General features: G+C 30.5%; 1 protein-coding gene across 1 annotated transcript in view; it reads left to right on the top strand.

Annotated features, from left to right (window-relative positions):
- The window catches only part of LOC136795288 (U3 small nucleolar RNA-associated protein 6 homolog), a 16,225-nt gene extending 6,531 nt beyond the window's left edge, over positions 1-9,694 (top strand). Inside the window, exons 6-12 of the mRNA XM_067045365.1 lie at positions 2,695-2,790; positions 4,974-5,169; positions 5,855-6,085; positions 6,685-6,781; positions 8,646-8,810; positions 8,896-9,055; positions 9,505-9,694. Coding sequence (XP_066901466.1) covers positions 2,695-2,790; positions 4,974-5,169; positions 5,855-6,085; positions 6,685-6,781; positions 8,646-8,810; positions 8,896-9,055; positions 9,505-9,541 — 982 coding nt within the window. The 3' untranslated portion in view covers positions 9,542-9,694. The remainder of the gene's footprint in view (positions 1-2,694; positions 2,791-4,973; positions 5,170-5,854; positions 6,086-6,684; positions 6,782-8,645; positions 8,811-8,895; positions 9,056-9,504) is intronic.
- The last annotated feature ends 5,136 nt before the right edge of the window (positions 9,695-14,830 follow it).

Here is a 14,830-nt window from a genome sequence, read left to right as displayed (position 1 = left end):
TCTGTGTGAAAATTTATTATTGCCACTGCTTTTAATTTGTGTTCAAAGATGAAGATATAGAATTTTTACGCACTATTTATAATAAATGATAAATTTCACCTTTAAGTTTCTTGCGTTCTCTTGAATTTTACATAATTGCTGCAAAAAATGTATTTACAATTGAACAAATAATTTAAGGAAATACGTGATTCAGGACAAAATATGTAAAAAATAACAAATATTTCAGAAAATATGTGATTTACTACAAAATATGTAAAAATGACCAAATATTTAAAAATATGTGAAATAAAAATCGCTTTTTTTGACCAGAAATGTCTTGAAACATCTTTAGTTAGTAAGAAATCGAAGATATCATGGTCAGTTAAAAATATGTGAAAACATAAAAATCCTATCCCTAGAGTCTATTGCTAATGTTGATCCGGATCTTGGGCAGATATATGTGGCTTCTCCTGTGTTGAGTAGAAGAGAATCTGTACTATCTATTATTCTTCTGATAATATTTCCCCTGGTATTGGGTGTTGCAGGGCTCCAAGTTTGATGCGATCCGTTCATATCTGCTAATACAACATAAGGAGGAGGAAGACTATTAATCAGTTGGATAAAAGCTGTTTCATTAATCCTTTCCATGGGTGGCAAATATATGTTGCATATGGTTACTGTGAACCGTAATTTTACTTTTATGACTAAAGGAGTTGCAATGGAGTTTGGATATCCAATTTTTCTGAATATAGGTCATTTTTTACTGTGATAGCAATTCCTCCTTGTGCTATACTCTCTTCATCTATTTCTTTGTCTTTTCTGTGTATATAATAATCTCTTATTCTTAAATTTAGTTTAGCAGTTAACTTTGTTTCCTGTTCACACAATAAGGTTGGGTTGTAGTCTTTTAAAAGTATTTTCATTTCCTCATATTGAGTCCTAATTCCATTACGATTCCAGCTAATGATTGTCATGTTGTCTAAGATATTTGAGCTGATTGTTATACATAAATGTATCTCTTTTTTTAATACTTTTTTGGGTTTTATTTAACGAATTCCGACTTGGTAGTGTTGGAGTTTTAAATGTATCGGTGGTCACGACCGAGGGTTTGGAGCCTTCGGGTTTTGATTCCAAAGCGGACCTTGGTCCAAGGTAGGTTCACACATGGGGGGACTGGTGGAGGAGAGGGGATAGGTGAGGGGGAAATGGGTCTAAGGGAGGGTATTGCAATGTCGGTATTGTCTTCTCTTGGATGCGGAGTAGTAATATCCATTTCATTGTTAGTTGATTCATTAAATTCTTCAGTCTAACTTCCTATGTCTATTCCTACTTTCCTGTTATTTTTAGCTGCATCTGCATAATTTATATTACCTATGATATGTCGACTTTCCTTTTTATTTCTTTTTTGCTTCATTGTATATTTTTTCTTTAAACTGTGTCGTTTTGATTTATTTTTCCTCTTGCAGTTTAGGGCATTTTAATTCTAAACTGGAGTGTTGGTTTTGACAGTTGATACATTTAGGGACTATTGAGTCACAAGGTAATCCGTTATGTTCCGGCCTTGAACAATAAGCACATATTGGTGTTTTTTAGCATTTATCAGCAAAATGCCCAAATTTGAAGCATTCTCTGCACCTAATTGGGTTCGACACGTACATTTTTATTTTCAAATCCTACATAAATAGTTTCGGGAAGAGTGGGAAGTGAAAAGGTAAGAACTTAGAGGTGTGTTCTCCTCTCTATCCCTGTCTTTTTTGTCACTATTCTTCTAATTTCTTTCACATAATAATTTCCCAGCTCTTCTAAAATTTTATTTTCTTCGACACCATCTAAATCAGGGCAAAATATCACCCCCTTACTTATATTTAACTTTTCATGTGGGCTTACTTTTATTCTTATTATTGTGCCGAAGGTGATTAGCTTTAACAATTTTTCAGATTGTTCTCTAGATCTTGTTTCAACTAAAATTGTCCCGTTTCTTAGTTTTTTTAACATTTTTTGTTTCCCCACACTGGTTATTTATTGATTTATATATTAAAAATGGTGAGACTTTAATAGGTCTTCTTCTTCATCCCTTTTTATCATTAAAAATTGGTTTTTATTTTCTATTGATTCAACTATGTTTTGTTTATTGATGCTTTTCCAGGTTTTTTTTTAACCCTTTTAAGAGTAGGAGATTTATCGGGTGGTTTATTCATTGTATAGCCGTTTCTTCGATATTAGTATCAGCTTAAGTGGCACAGAATAAACTATTAACTGTTAAGAATAAGTTTAGAGAACTATTGCTACCACTTATCTGGATGATTTTTTGTCGTAGTCTATTATCTTCTATCCTTTGGCGGATTCTCATCAAATTTCACAAAAAGCTTCCTTGGTACTAACTCTTTCACTTGGTAGTACTCACAAACATTTACATTCAATTTATTTCCTGTAAATTAACACCCCTTTACTTTCTAATAATAACAACATTATATAAAGATTTGCTTATTTGAGCTATTTCATTGCAAATGTGAGGTCTTTGCCCTTCACAGATTACAGATTTTAAACCAGACAATATTAAATAAACATTACTATTACCAATCCTCAATATCTTGATAACATTAAATAAAACAAGCATTCTGTTCAGTATAGATTTCTTTTTGTCATATCCATATCATAAGCTATTTTAAAATTTGTTTTATATTTTTTATATTTATATGTTTCAAAATGTTATAGAGGAATGAAAAGTAAATACCCTAATGAAGAAGTGACTTGGGATACCCTAGCCAGAAGAGAACTTGACCTGGGTCTTACATTACAAGATAGAATAAGGTATTTAATTATTATTATTGTGATGAATATGAGTTTTATTATAATTAATTTTATACACATTATGTTCTTATCAATCTAATCTGCAAATTTACGGATTAAACTTTTATGCTTAATTTGCCATACTTTTCCCTTCCATATCTCAGAAAATATATCATTTAAAAAAAAAGGTTATATGAACATTTTTGTTGGGAATTTAATGCTCTTTAATTTTTATATTTAACTCATTTCACCATGCCCATACTATTTTAGAAATAAGCCAAAAACTAATAAAACACATGGTTTTTCCACATCTACCTTCCCCCAATACCAAATGCGACATGCAAGCAATATGTTTGAAAATGATGGATTAGCTTTTGAAGGCCTTTGTATCTGTTTGAGATTATTCTTTGAAAGGTGCTTTTTAAAGTTTTTCTTTTTAAGTAAACATCTTTTGTGGTATTGAATTAGTCCAAAATCAGTTTGAAATTTCTAATCCTGTTTTTTTCTTACTGTCATGTTTGTTTTCTTGTATATCTCAGCAATGACTTTTTAAATATTTTTTCTAAAATTGATTAATAATTAATAATTCTATGTTTACTATCTGTGATAATATAAACAGCTCATAAGTGGCCTGCATTTGACCATGAACAGTAGATCACATATCTTTGATGTATACAATAAGTGATCAATAATAGTATGAGATGATAATAAATTAATCATAATAATATGATAAAAGTACAACTAAGTACAAAAAAAAAAAGACTTTCACAAAATTTGAAAGAGAAAGGTTAGAGATATATTTTCTGCCACCTAGGATCTAGGAATGGGAGGAGGCTGTTTACAATTACCAGAGAATAGGATTGATAGAGAGATGATTAAAACTGTTATATTTAAAAGTAGGAAAGATATTTAAATAAAGGGATTCTAGAAATAAAAGGATCAGATAAAAAAGGAGTTTTGAATATTTTTGTGGGATTAACCATTGATTATCTGATGATTGAGAACAAGAATCAAACTGGAGTAATGCATTAGAGAATATGATATTTTGATGTATTGACATATAATATGATATTATGTGACACAATATGATATTATGTGTATTGACATTTGCCTCATTTGTTCACTGTCTTTTAAACTAGACAGCCCTGATGAAGCCCTGCAAAATGGAGCAAAACTTTGACCAATAGTTGTAACTATTTTTTGTTCCTTTTGACTGCACCCCCGAGTGTCTCCTTTATATTTAGATAGAGAATATGCTTAGGAGGTGGTTCCAACCTAATTGTTCTTTGAATGCTATACATTCCAGTCACTGGTCTTGGTCTCCTCTAACCACTTCTTCCAGTCATCACTGTCTTGTGCTGCCAGCAGCCAGTTCCTGACTCCCAGGATATTGTCAGCATCTTCTGCTATTTATCTACATTTCATAATCAGCCATTCTGGCAACAGCCCCTGGCTAGTCAGTCTCATACATTCTTCTTCAATGTTTCCAATCTATTTCAATCCCTTTAGTCTTCTTGGCTTTTACCTTCAGCTCGTTTCCTGTATTCCAATAATATGTTTGATTGAGATCTTGAATAATTTTTTTAAAGTTATAATAGGTTGGATGGTGAAAAGAAAAGTTCATTTGGAGATTGTCTACACATAGATGATAAGTTGGAGAGGGATAGACCATTAATGTAAATGACAAAAATAATCGCTATTTATCCTCAATTGAAGTTCGTCATCTAAAAATTACATAACTGACATTCCATCTAACGCTTCCGCTAACTTAGGCCAAATCCAAAACTTAATGCTTCTGTAATCCCATTATCCCACATTTAACAGTATATTTCAAATATAAACCAAAATAACTCTTCAATTCCTTATTTAATTTATGTTTGTATTATGTATATATATGTTTTCGACTGTTAGCCTCACCAAATAAATGTTTGTATTTGTGCCACTTTGATTTCTTTGAAGCCTCCTTCAAAAAGACCATAGTGCAGTGTAGTGGCTTCATCAATTTTAATAATGTAAAAATAAGCTATTGTTTCAAATTATAAACTTGTTTATTTTTATTTTAATGTTGTTTAATAATTGTTTTAACTAAAAACAAAGTGTCTAAATATTTATTTAATTATAAGATTTTATGTCTTATTAATGATTTAGTTGAAATTAAAGCCTTGAAACTGTCTGTTAATATTTGATTTATCGTATTTCTACAGGAAGTGTATCTCAGTCTATGAGGACGGACTGAGAAATGTTCCAACCAGAAAAATGTGGTTATTTTACCTCGATTACGTTTTAGAAATAAATGAAGACCTTACTACATTGCCAGAGTTTAAAAAAGAATGTTTAAAGAACGCTTTTGAAGCTGCAAATAGAGAAAACATGCTTTCAGAAAAACACTATTTCCTCTGGGTATGTAGATTAATTAGTTTTAGTAATTATTTTTTAAATTTAGAACTATTTTCATGTAGGCCACATTAATAAACATTGTGGAAAGTTATTCTGAAATTTATTTGCCTCTCTGCTGGAGATTTTTCATTTTGGCTCATCTAATTTTCAAAACACTAATACTCCTGTCACATTTTATTAAATAGTGGTAATAAGAATTCATTTTTCATCTCTTGTACCTTGCATATTTTCAATGCCTACATTTTCTTAGTTAGTTGGCCGTTTTTGTCAGCTAATTGAAAATAACTCACGCAAGCAGTTGGCTGGATGATTTTTAACTAAAACATATCAAACTATTAAGTGAGAGAAATCATAATAGTTACGAAGAAGTGGCCAATAATCAGAAATATGGTTTATTCTCAAAGAAATTTAACAAAAATCATAAGGACATTTTCAATGGTTATTAAGATGGTTTAATTTTTATAAATGTTTTCTGATTGAAACTTGAATGCAACAGATACTTCTTGATAAATTAATTTATTAAAATAAATATATTATTAGGATGAATAATACTGCCATTTAACAGTCACTATTATTTCTTCTATTTACATTATGTATTTCAATATTTTAGGGACTTATCAGAACAAGGATGGTTCTGTTAAAAATTTAATTTATGGTTTATTAAACAATCGTATTTTTTTGCTATTAGATTAAGAAAGTTGAAGATGTTGATGCCTGCACTGTCCTGAAATGGGGAACTGAGAGAATAGGTTCGAGTAGTAAACTGTGGTCATGGAGGCTGCGCTATCACCTCAGCAAGTGTGATGAAGAAGGAGCCATGGCTGTTTTTAAGGAGGTCATCTCTAATCCAAATATCCCAGACCAGGCCAATCTCTGGATGTTAGTTCTCAAGTGTTACCAAATCATTGATACTGCCAAGGTTAGAAATTTAACCTATGTTTGAGAAATCATAACTTATAAAAAATTCTATTATATTGAACAGAATTGTTATGAGATTTGCTGAGTTTATTATTCACTTTAAAACCTCCCATTTTACTTATTTTGAATGGCTTATTAACACACTAACAACTGAGATGTTAAATGGGCTAAATTAAGTTGTTTGCAAGATGCTTATCATTATGAACATTTAGTTTAATTTTCTTCTATTTATTCATTTTTCATATTATATAACTTAACAGGAAGTACTGGTGGAATATGACGATACAAATATATTAAATAAAACATGCAATGATAATAAGCTGGAAAAATATTTAATTAAAAATATGAAGTTCACTGTTTTGACCTATTACAATGTATATAATAAGCCATCATAAATTTAATTTTAAAATTCCTAAAAGGGTTCTAGGCTGTCGTGAACAAGAGTGTTAAAGTATCAACACAAATCTTATAAATTTGATTCCAATTATCCCGCTAGTGTAATTCTATTTTTAAAAAAAACTGGTTTTATTTATTATATAAAATTATTTTGTCATAATTAATCTTCATTTTAATCAAACAATAATTTTATGTTCACTTTAGGCTGAAAATTTGTGGAATGAAGGTGTTAACAATCCCATTGTTGGTGCAGTTCTTAAAGGCCGGTATATTGAATGGTTGGCCATGACTAGAGGGATCAGTAAGTACTTTTCTTTGTCAATAAATTTTTTATATTATTAAGTTTTTAAACAAAGACTACTAAAGGTGTAATGGGATATACATCAGAAAAACAAACTTGATTTTTCTAGATTATTCATTTATTGATTCTTATCAACTGTAAACCAATCAATAGACTAAAATCTAAAGACTAGTATTTCCTATTTTATAAAATTTCTACAGTTTTAGGTATTTATCGAACAAAAAATATCTATTTGTTTATTAAAAAGAAACAGATGAATTGATGAACTGCGATCTGTTCATATATTCATATGTGAGTAGCTACTAAGGTCTACTTAGTAACATTTTTCCAGTGATCGAACAAGTTTGACCACTGTGGTTATAATAAAATAGTTATGACTCGTCCCAACTGGGTTGGCTCCACTGGATCTGACTTGTTTAAAACTTAAATCTTGTGAATCTGGCCGCTTTTTGTCCAGTAGAGTGGTAAAGGCCTCAGCAACTTGTTTTGTTGTAAGGGAATTGGGAGTAGTTACCTGGTTGCAATGAATGATGCTTGGACCATAGCCTATGCCCTAATTTCAGCATCTGATCCCAGTGCACCTTCTCGAGCGCGGTTCATATTCTCCAAGGCCTCTCCATCAGGACTGACTAATCATTTTCATAGATCATAGGGATGTTAATGCCCAAACCTTTTGTCTCGGATCTTATAAAGAATATCCACATTGGTGCTGTCCCCCAGAATCTTGATCATTAGTTGCAGAAATAAGTTATTTCTCTCTCAAAACCAGTCAGAGAATGTAATCTGTTATTTCTTATCAAAAGAAACAACTTTCTACAACTTCCTTGAAATTTTATTTATTTCAAAACTGCCATCTTAACTTAAATCATTTTTTTGTATTAAATGCTCATGTGGCAAAGTAGGTGATTGATTATTACAGTTGCGTATAAACTTGGGTCAAAACTTCTCGAACAGACAAATACTTAAGTAATCTTTTGATCATACTACTAACCTTAGTGATTATGTTATTACTGAAACAATAAAGATGAACTTTTTTTTTTATGAAAGCAAACTTAATTTGTCTTAAAGTTAGCATTATATGAAGGAACTGAAAAGAACTATTAAATTTATCATCTGTCTTTATGACATGTATCAAATTATATTGATTTGAATCATTTTTGATTAGCAAGTAATTTCAATAAGTAACCAGTTTAGTCTACCTTAAATAGTTCCATTTGTAGGCGATCTTAATTTAAAAATAAAAAATTATTTACAGGGATTATAACAAACACCAATTTTAATGGGTAAGGAGTATGTCTCCTTATTAAGTAAATTAAGTTTACTCAATAAGATAGAAACTGCCGACAGATAATGGCAAAATGAGAATATATAGTATACTGGCCTAAGCAAGTATAATTAAAAATAAATAAGTGAGATAGCATGCAATGCCAAAGTGCACGTGCTGCCTAGATATAATTTGAAAATTAAAAATATTCATCAAATTGAAACATATTTAACACTTCTGTTATTTGTTTTTTATTATTGATGAGAATTATTCATTTTTTAAGTTTAAGCTCTTGATATATTTAGCTTCTTGTTGCTTTTCGGGAATGAGTTCAGAGGTGGGTTACTGAAAAGTAAAAGTCTCTGACATGTACTGTAGGAGTAGAAATCAGTGACTTCAATGAAAAAAATTAGCTGCTTTTATTTTTGTCTATTATATTTTCTGATGACTTTTTATCAACATATTAATAAGCAGTCAAACTGGTTTTATAAGAATGACCATATAAAAAAAAAAAAAAAACAATGTATAAAACCTTTAGTATTTAAAATAGCATTTTAACTCAAAATTTCTATAATATCATAGTATAAAACTCTTTTATAGTGGCTGCTAGGAAAGTATATGCAACCCTTTCTACAACACCTCCCTTCTCACTTGAACTTCATGAGGCAATGTCCAAGCTGGAGGATGCGCAGCCAAAAGTTAATGTGAAATATGCCAGGCAAGTTTATGAGACAGCTGTAAATCAATATGGCAAGTCAAACACAGGTATGTTCTATTTTAATTTTATTTTTTAATTTAAGAGGGGTTTATTTTGTATTCTAACATTTATTCATTGGGATAATTTTTATAGATGTTTGGATGTGGTATGTGAAGTTTGAATCAAAATTTGGAAAACCTGATCTAGTTCCCAGAATATATGAACAAGCCCTCAAGACACTGAACAATGATTTGGTCGATGTATTTATCTCTGAATTTCATCTCCACAAAGCTGAAACAATGAATAATGACAGGTATTGTACTATATGAATTAGTTTTAGTCATTTTCAATATTTTATAAGTCTTAATTTGTCACTCAAATGTTGTATGAATTACTGGTGAGCTATTTTAATGAATATTATTTCCCTTAGCATTCAGATTTCATATTATTTTTAGTAAAATAATGTTCAAGTGAATTCTTTACAATTAAATTCGGATTAAATTATTATTCAAATTAAAAAAATTAAATTTTTCCACCCAGTTATTTATTTGAAGAGTTATGGAATAGGAATTCACTTTTCTAATTTTATTCTCAAAAAGTAATGTAAGGACATTTGTATATTTGTAATTTGTATTTGTATTTAAGATAAATATTGGAACATCAGGAAAAAAAATAATTGTTTCCTATTTTGAACAAGAGTTTATTTTTATGGTTTATGTATAATTTTAAATTAACCATGAAGTGGTATATTTTTATTTTCAGGCCTTCATCCAACAATGAAACAAGCAATGGAGCTTAAACCAATCCATAATGAACTGGTCAATTAGGATACATAATATGCAAACTTGAGAAGTTTCAAGATGGAAATCTTTTAAAATTCTGTATTGCTGTTTTGTATTATATTTTAAAGATGTTATCAACTTATAAACACTTAAATAGCACGATTTTATAAAATTTATTTTTACTGTATATAATTTTGTATATAATAATTTCAATGTGAATAAACTATTTTATTAAGTTTTTTGATTAGTGTTTAGTTTTCATTTAACATCAATTGAATGTCTTGTTTATATATAATATTTTACAGAATATTGTTTTGAGTTGCAAATAAATAATTTCATTTCTGTTCTCCATCTGTTTCTATCTACTTATTTATTTTTTTGTATGTAGACGTCTATTATTAATGGTGTTAAAGCCACCTCAAATCAACTATGTCTTTTTGTTGGAAGGCTTTAAAATGAACAAAAAACAAACTGGCTCGGATTAAACATTTATTTGGTTCAATTTAAACATTTTAAAGACTAAAATTAAAATAAACAAACTATGACTAATAATGAATACAAGTAAAAATAAAAAAAAAGGCCTTTCAGATAAAAATAAAATAGTTCTATAAATTATGAAAACGAAAATAAAATAAACTAATTTACAAATACACAAATTAATATCTATAAGACAAATACTAGTCGACGCAAGCTGCTCCATTCTGATAGGTCCGAGGAAGAGTGCTGCCGAGATGTTTAGGTCGCAGCTCTTGTAGCTAAATAAATGAAGTTGGTGTAGTGGCTCATCGATGGTCCAAATATCCAATAGTCATGTTATTGTATTGGGCGAGCTGACAAAATCAACACAGACAGGGCTGGTTACACACATTCCTGGCCACTAATTATCCGGAACTCATATCAAAATCAAAACACAGAAGTGGTCTGGTTCCAAACTGTTATGACAACTAAACCCCCCAAAAAATGTCTAATAAAATAACATGAACCAAACACAGACAGGGCTGCTAAAGACGCTACCAGGGCCACTAATTAGCCGGAACTGCTATTAAAGTCGAAACACAGAAAAGGTCTGGCTCCGAACTGTAATGACGGTTAACTCACTTAAAACGTCCAAACTATTAAATTAAGAAAGCAAACAGGGCTGCTTAGACGCTACCACCGCCACTAATTAGCCGGAACACATATTAAAGTCGAAACACAGAAAAGGTCTGGTTTCGAACTGTAATGATGATTAAAACATTCAAAAAATGTCTAAATAAAATAACATCAACCAAACGCAGACAGGGCTGCCCAAAGACGCTACCAGGGCCACTAATTAGCTGTAACTGCTCTAAAAAACTAAGATGGTCGGTTCGTTGCTAGGTGACGCCTTAGCAACCATTATCAGCCCCCTAGTAACTGTCTCGATTACTCATTATAACACATAAATATAATTACATTTTTTTTCTTTTCAAATAACTAAATCCAATTAAATTAATATAAATAAAAATAAACGTTATTAAATTAAACACTAAGACTAACTAAATATTATTTACAAGGTAATTATATATTATGGCGTTAACAAACGGTTATATATTAAAAGTTTTATATTATACAAAAAGTACCTTAAATATTTTTTTTTTTTATTCCAGCATTTAATTTTCAATGTTTTTTCTTCTTTTCCTACGTACTCGATAGTTTAAGGGACAGTTGTGCCACAATCTGTTTTTGGCTGGACAAGGGTACCGCGAAATGTTCTTAGCCTAACAACGATGCTTAAATGTTAAGAAACCACTGCCAAAAGTTACAGCATTACACTTCGTAAGATCTGTATCACTGATGAAGTAGTCTACAAATAGCCAGTGTTAAATAGATCCAAAATAATGCATATAAAAGCTTATCTTATTCTTATTTAATCTCAATCAAATTTTTTACAATGTGTGAAATTAGCTCTTTATGGTCAGTACATTATAATATACAAATTTTACTTTAACCATTTACTTCAAAAAGTTAATCCCTATTTTAATCATGTAATAACTGTTAATTTAATTAATGTTTAGTTGTAAAAGTATAAACAAAATTTTTTAAAACAGATATATTTGACAAGTGTTAAGACCAATAGATCTTTTATAACAATTCAACACATTCAGAAAAAGGTTAAATTGATTTAACAAAGACAAATAATAATATGAGGAGATGGTCAGCAAAAAATACACTAATTAACAAAACTTATTTGTGCCAAGGTTTCGACCTGAATTTCAGAGCTGGGAAAAAAAAACAAGATAGCAATTTTAATTCAGAGACAAAAAAGATATAAAGAAAATAATAATAAACAAGCTTGGAAAAAATACATGACAATAAATTAGGTAGGTAGTAGTAAAATGATACTAATAGAAGATAAAACATAATATTGTAGAGGTAAGAATGATACAAAACAACTGATAAACAAAACTTTCAAAGCCAGTGTTCAAGTAAACATTGAAATTAACTTATTGAAAGGTGCTAAAAAAATTTAAATGATAAATAATAGAATAAACAACAAAAAAAATAATTAATAAATTATAAATCATTGTTTATACTATCAATAAAACTATTCCACAGAGAACTCCTGAATGGACTTTTAAAACGTATCTACGTTGCAGTTTTTATGAGATGTATTTAAGATCCCTCTGTTGAGACAAGTCTCTTTGGGGCTCTTCCAGGATGTCCCTACTTGGGCATTAAGTATTTTTAGGAGTTTTAACTTTAGAGGACTGATTCCACACATGCTTGTCATGCTGGTCAGGAAAATTGTGCCATCCGCTAACGTCATCTTATCTTTTACAATGTCAGGGAACTGATTCCCTTCAGCGTTGTGATAATTTAAAAAAAATCCCTTTCCAAGCTACCACATCATTCACCCCCTTTATCCTGGCCTGTATCTCATAATAGTTCGACTAGCTGCCCGAAGATCACAGCACATCAAGAAAGATAGAATATAATAGTTCCAATAATCGCCGCAAGAGGCCAGCAACATCCAAACAACCTAGTTGCAGGTCTACCTTCTACACCATAACCCCAGATGAAGACCTGAAACTCAGGTGAAAACGTCGGCATAAAATAAATAAATATGGTTTTGTTTATTTATGTTGTTCTTTGCTGACCACACCCTCAGGTATATCTATTCCAATGAGTCATGTAACCATCATTAATATACATAAAAAGTAAATTCAGATCATGGAGATAGGAATTTTTGCATAGTATTGGAAGAAAATCAAGGAAGGAGTGCATAAAAACACTTCAATATGAAATAACAAATCGACAAAGTACATTTGATGGAAGAATACCTCAGGAAAGTAGATGTTAAGGAGGTCTTTAACAGGAGAGAAATGAACTGAAGGTCAAAGTGGTCCTTTGTTATGGAATCTAACTCTACAAGCTGGCACCTCACATTATACAGCCGTAGAAGAGAGTATGACTAAGAAAGTGAGAAATTATCCAAAATGTTGACTTTAGTATTCAACAATGTCAAAATCAGTAAAATGCCCTGTTTTACTGATGGATATTCCAAACGTTGTAGATCATGGTATACAAGTATTTAAGTTCCATACAGAGGAACTTCTACCCTTTTCCTTAGAAACACATCTCAGCAGGTTCTTAAGAAATAGAATGTTTTATCAACACATTTAGACTGAAACTTGAAATTTTGGCTTTACCAAGTGGATTGCAAATGGGGATCATTGTTTTTTTCAGGAACAACATTAGTACTCACTCACTCATTGAGTGATTTAAAAATAACCCAATGAATAGCTTTTTTTTTACTGATTTACTAGCTCTTAGAGACAGTTCATTAATATAGCCCCTCCTCCTGTTAAATATAAAAGTTTCATTTGCACTTCTCCTTCTTAACCTACCTACCAAGGATAGTTATAGAGGAATTCTGATATTACTTTCAATGGGTCATAACAATGGTATGTACCTATTTTTTAGGGGGTATTGCTAATTTTTTTAAACTTATTCCACTGCACTTAATTCTGGAATTTACTGGAAAATAGGTGTTTTTTTTTTTGTACCTTTACTGATAATAATTCAAATTTTAAGATGAATTTCATAGTTGACACTTTATTGACCTGACCATACTGAAGGCGTTAATGGTTTAAATCCAAAACAATTTTGTATGGTTTTCAATGCTTTTTTGGCTCGTAACTGGTGAAAAAATTGTTTTTAAATCTGATTTTAAATAAGAAACCTTCATCAAAATTTGAGTTTTCTGAACGAACTAAAATTGCTGTTATCATAATGAAGCTTGAATTTGATGACGAATTTTTACAGAAAATCTAAAATTATAACGATTTTGATCTTTGAGTTTTTTTCTTGGATTTCTGCACCGTTTGCACGAAAATCGTCTAAAATAAAAAATCGTGGTATTTGGCGCTCTACACCTTCAGAACACTTTGGATCAACTAAATGCTTAATATTAATCAGTGTTTAAAACGGATCTATTATCATAACCCGTAAATAAAAGTAACGCATTCTATTACAAATTGCAAATTTAGTTACGCTGTAGGTCTGAAAATCAATTATACTCTCAGAAGATAGGTCACATGCCACTTTTATGGAGATCCCTACAATTACATTACATTATACTACAATTACATTAAACAGTTCCTGCTATAATTAAGAAATTCATGTGAAAACCAACAATTGTAATTTAAACTGAAACAGGATGTAGCCGGTGATTGAATCCTACAATTTTTTCCAACACGCTGTACTTAAGACCCGCTTTTTTTCTTTTCATGGGAGCTTACCCTCTCCACTATACCCTTTCCTCCAAGTCATTGGAATATAGCAGGGGGTGCCATGAGTCTACCCACCCTCCTGCTAAGGAAAAATGACGCTAAGGGTTGGGAATAGAGATGCGACATCGATAAAAAACATCGACAAAAGATTTTTTCAACATAATGAATACATAAATGGTGAAATAATGCAGTTATGTTGTTAAGTTACCGCTATGTGATCATTTTTACTAATGTAAATGTCTTATTTTATATTTACATTATTTTACTTGAAAAATCACACAGGATATCTTGCATGTTCAAAAAAACAACAATGTATTTTTGGCAATGTATTGTTAACAACAATATTTTAAAACATCGATGTTTTTTTGGGTAATGTATTGTAAGCAACGATATTTTAAAACATCGATTTTTTTTGGGTAATGTATTGTAAGCAACGATTTTTAAATACATCGATGTTTTTTGTAGTCGATGTCGGATTCTTGCTTTAATTATCCACTTCATAATCAATTGTAAAACAAATTAGATGTAACAGTTGTATCAAGCAAGTAAGGC

Source organism: Halyomorpha halys, unplaced genomic scaffold (assembly GCF_000696795.3).
Source record: "Halyomorpha halys isolate HHAL.00 unplaced genomic scaffold, Hhal_1.1 Scaffold801.1, whole genome shotgun sequence".
Taxonomy (NCBI): Eukaryota; Metazoa; Arthropoda; class Insecta; order Hemiptera; family Pentatomidae; genus Halyomorpha; species Halyomorpha halys.
This window is presented reverse-complemented; position numbering and strand designations above follow the sequence as displayed.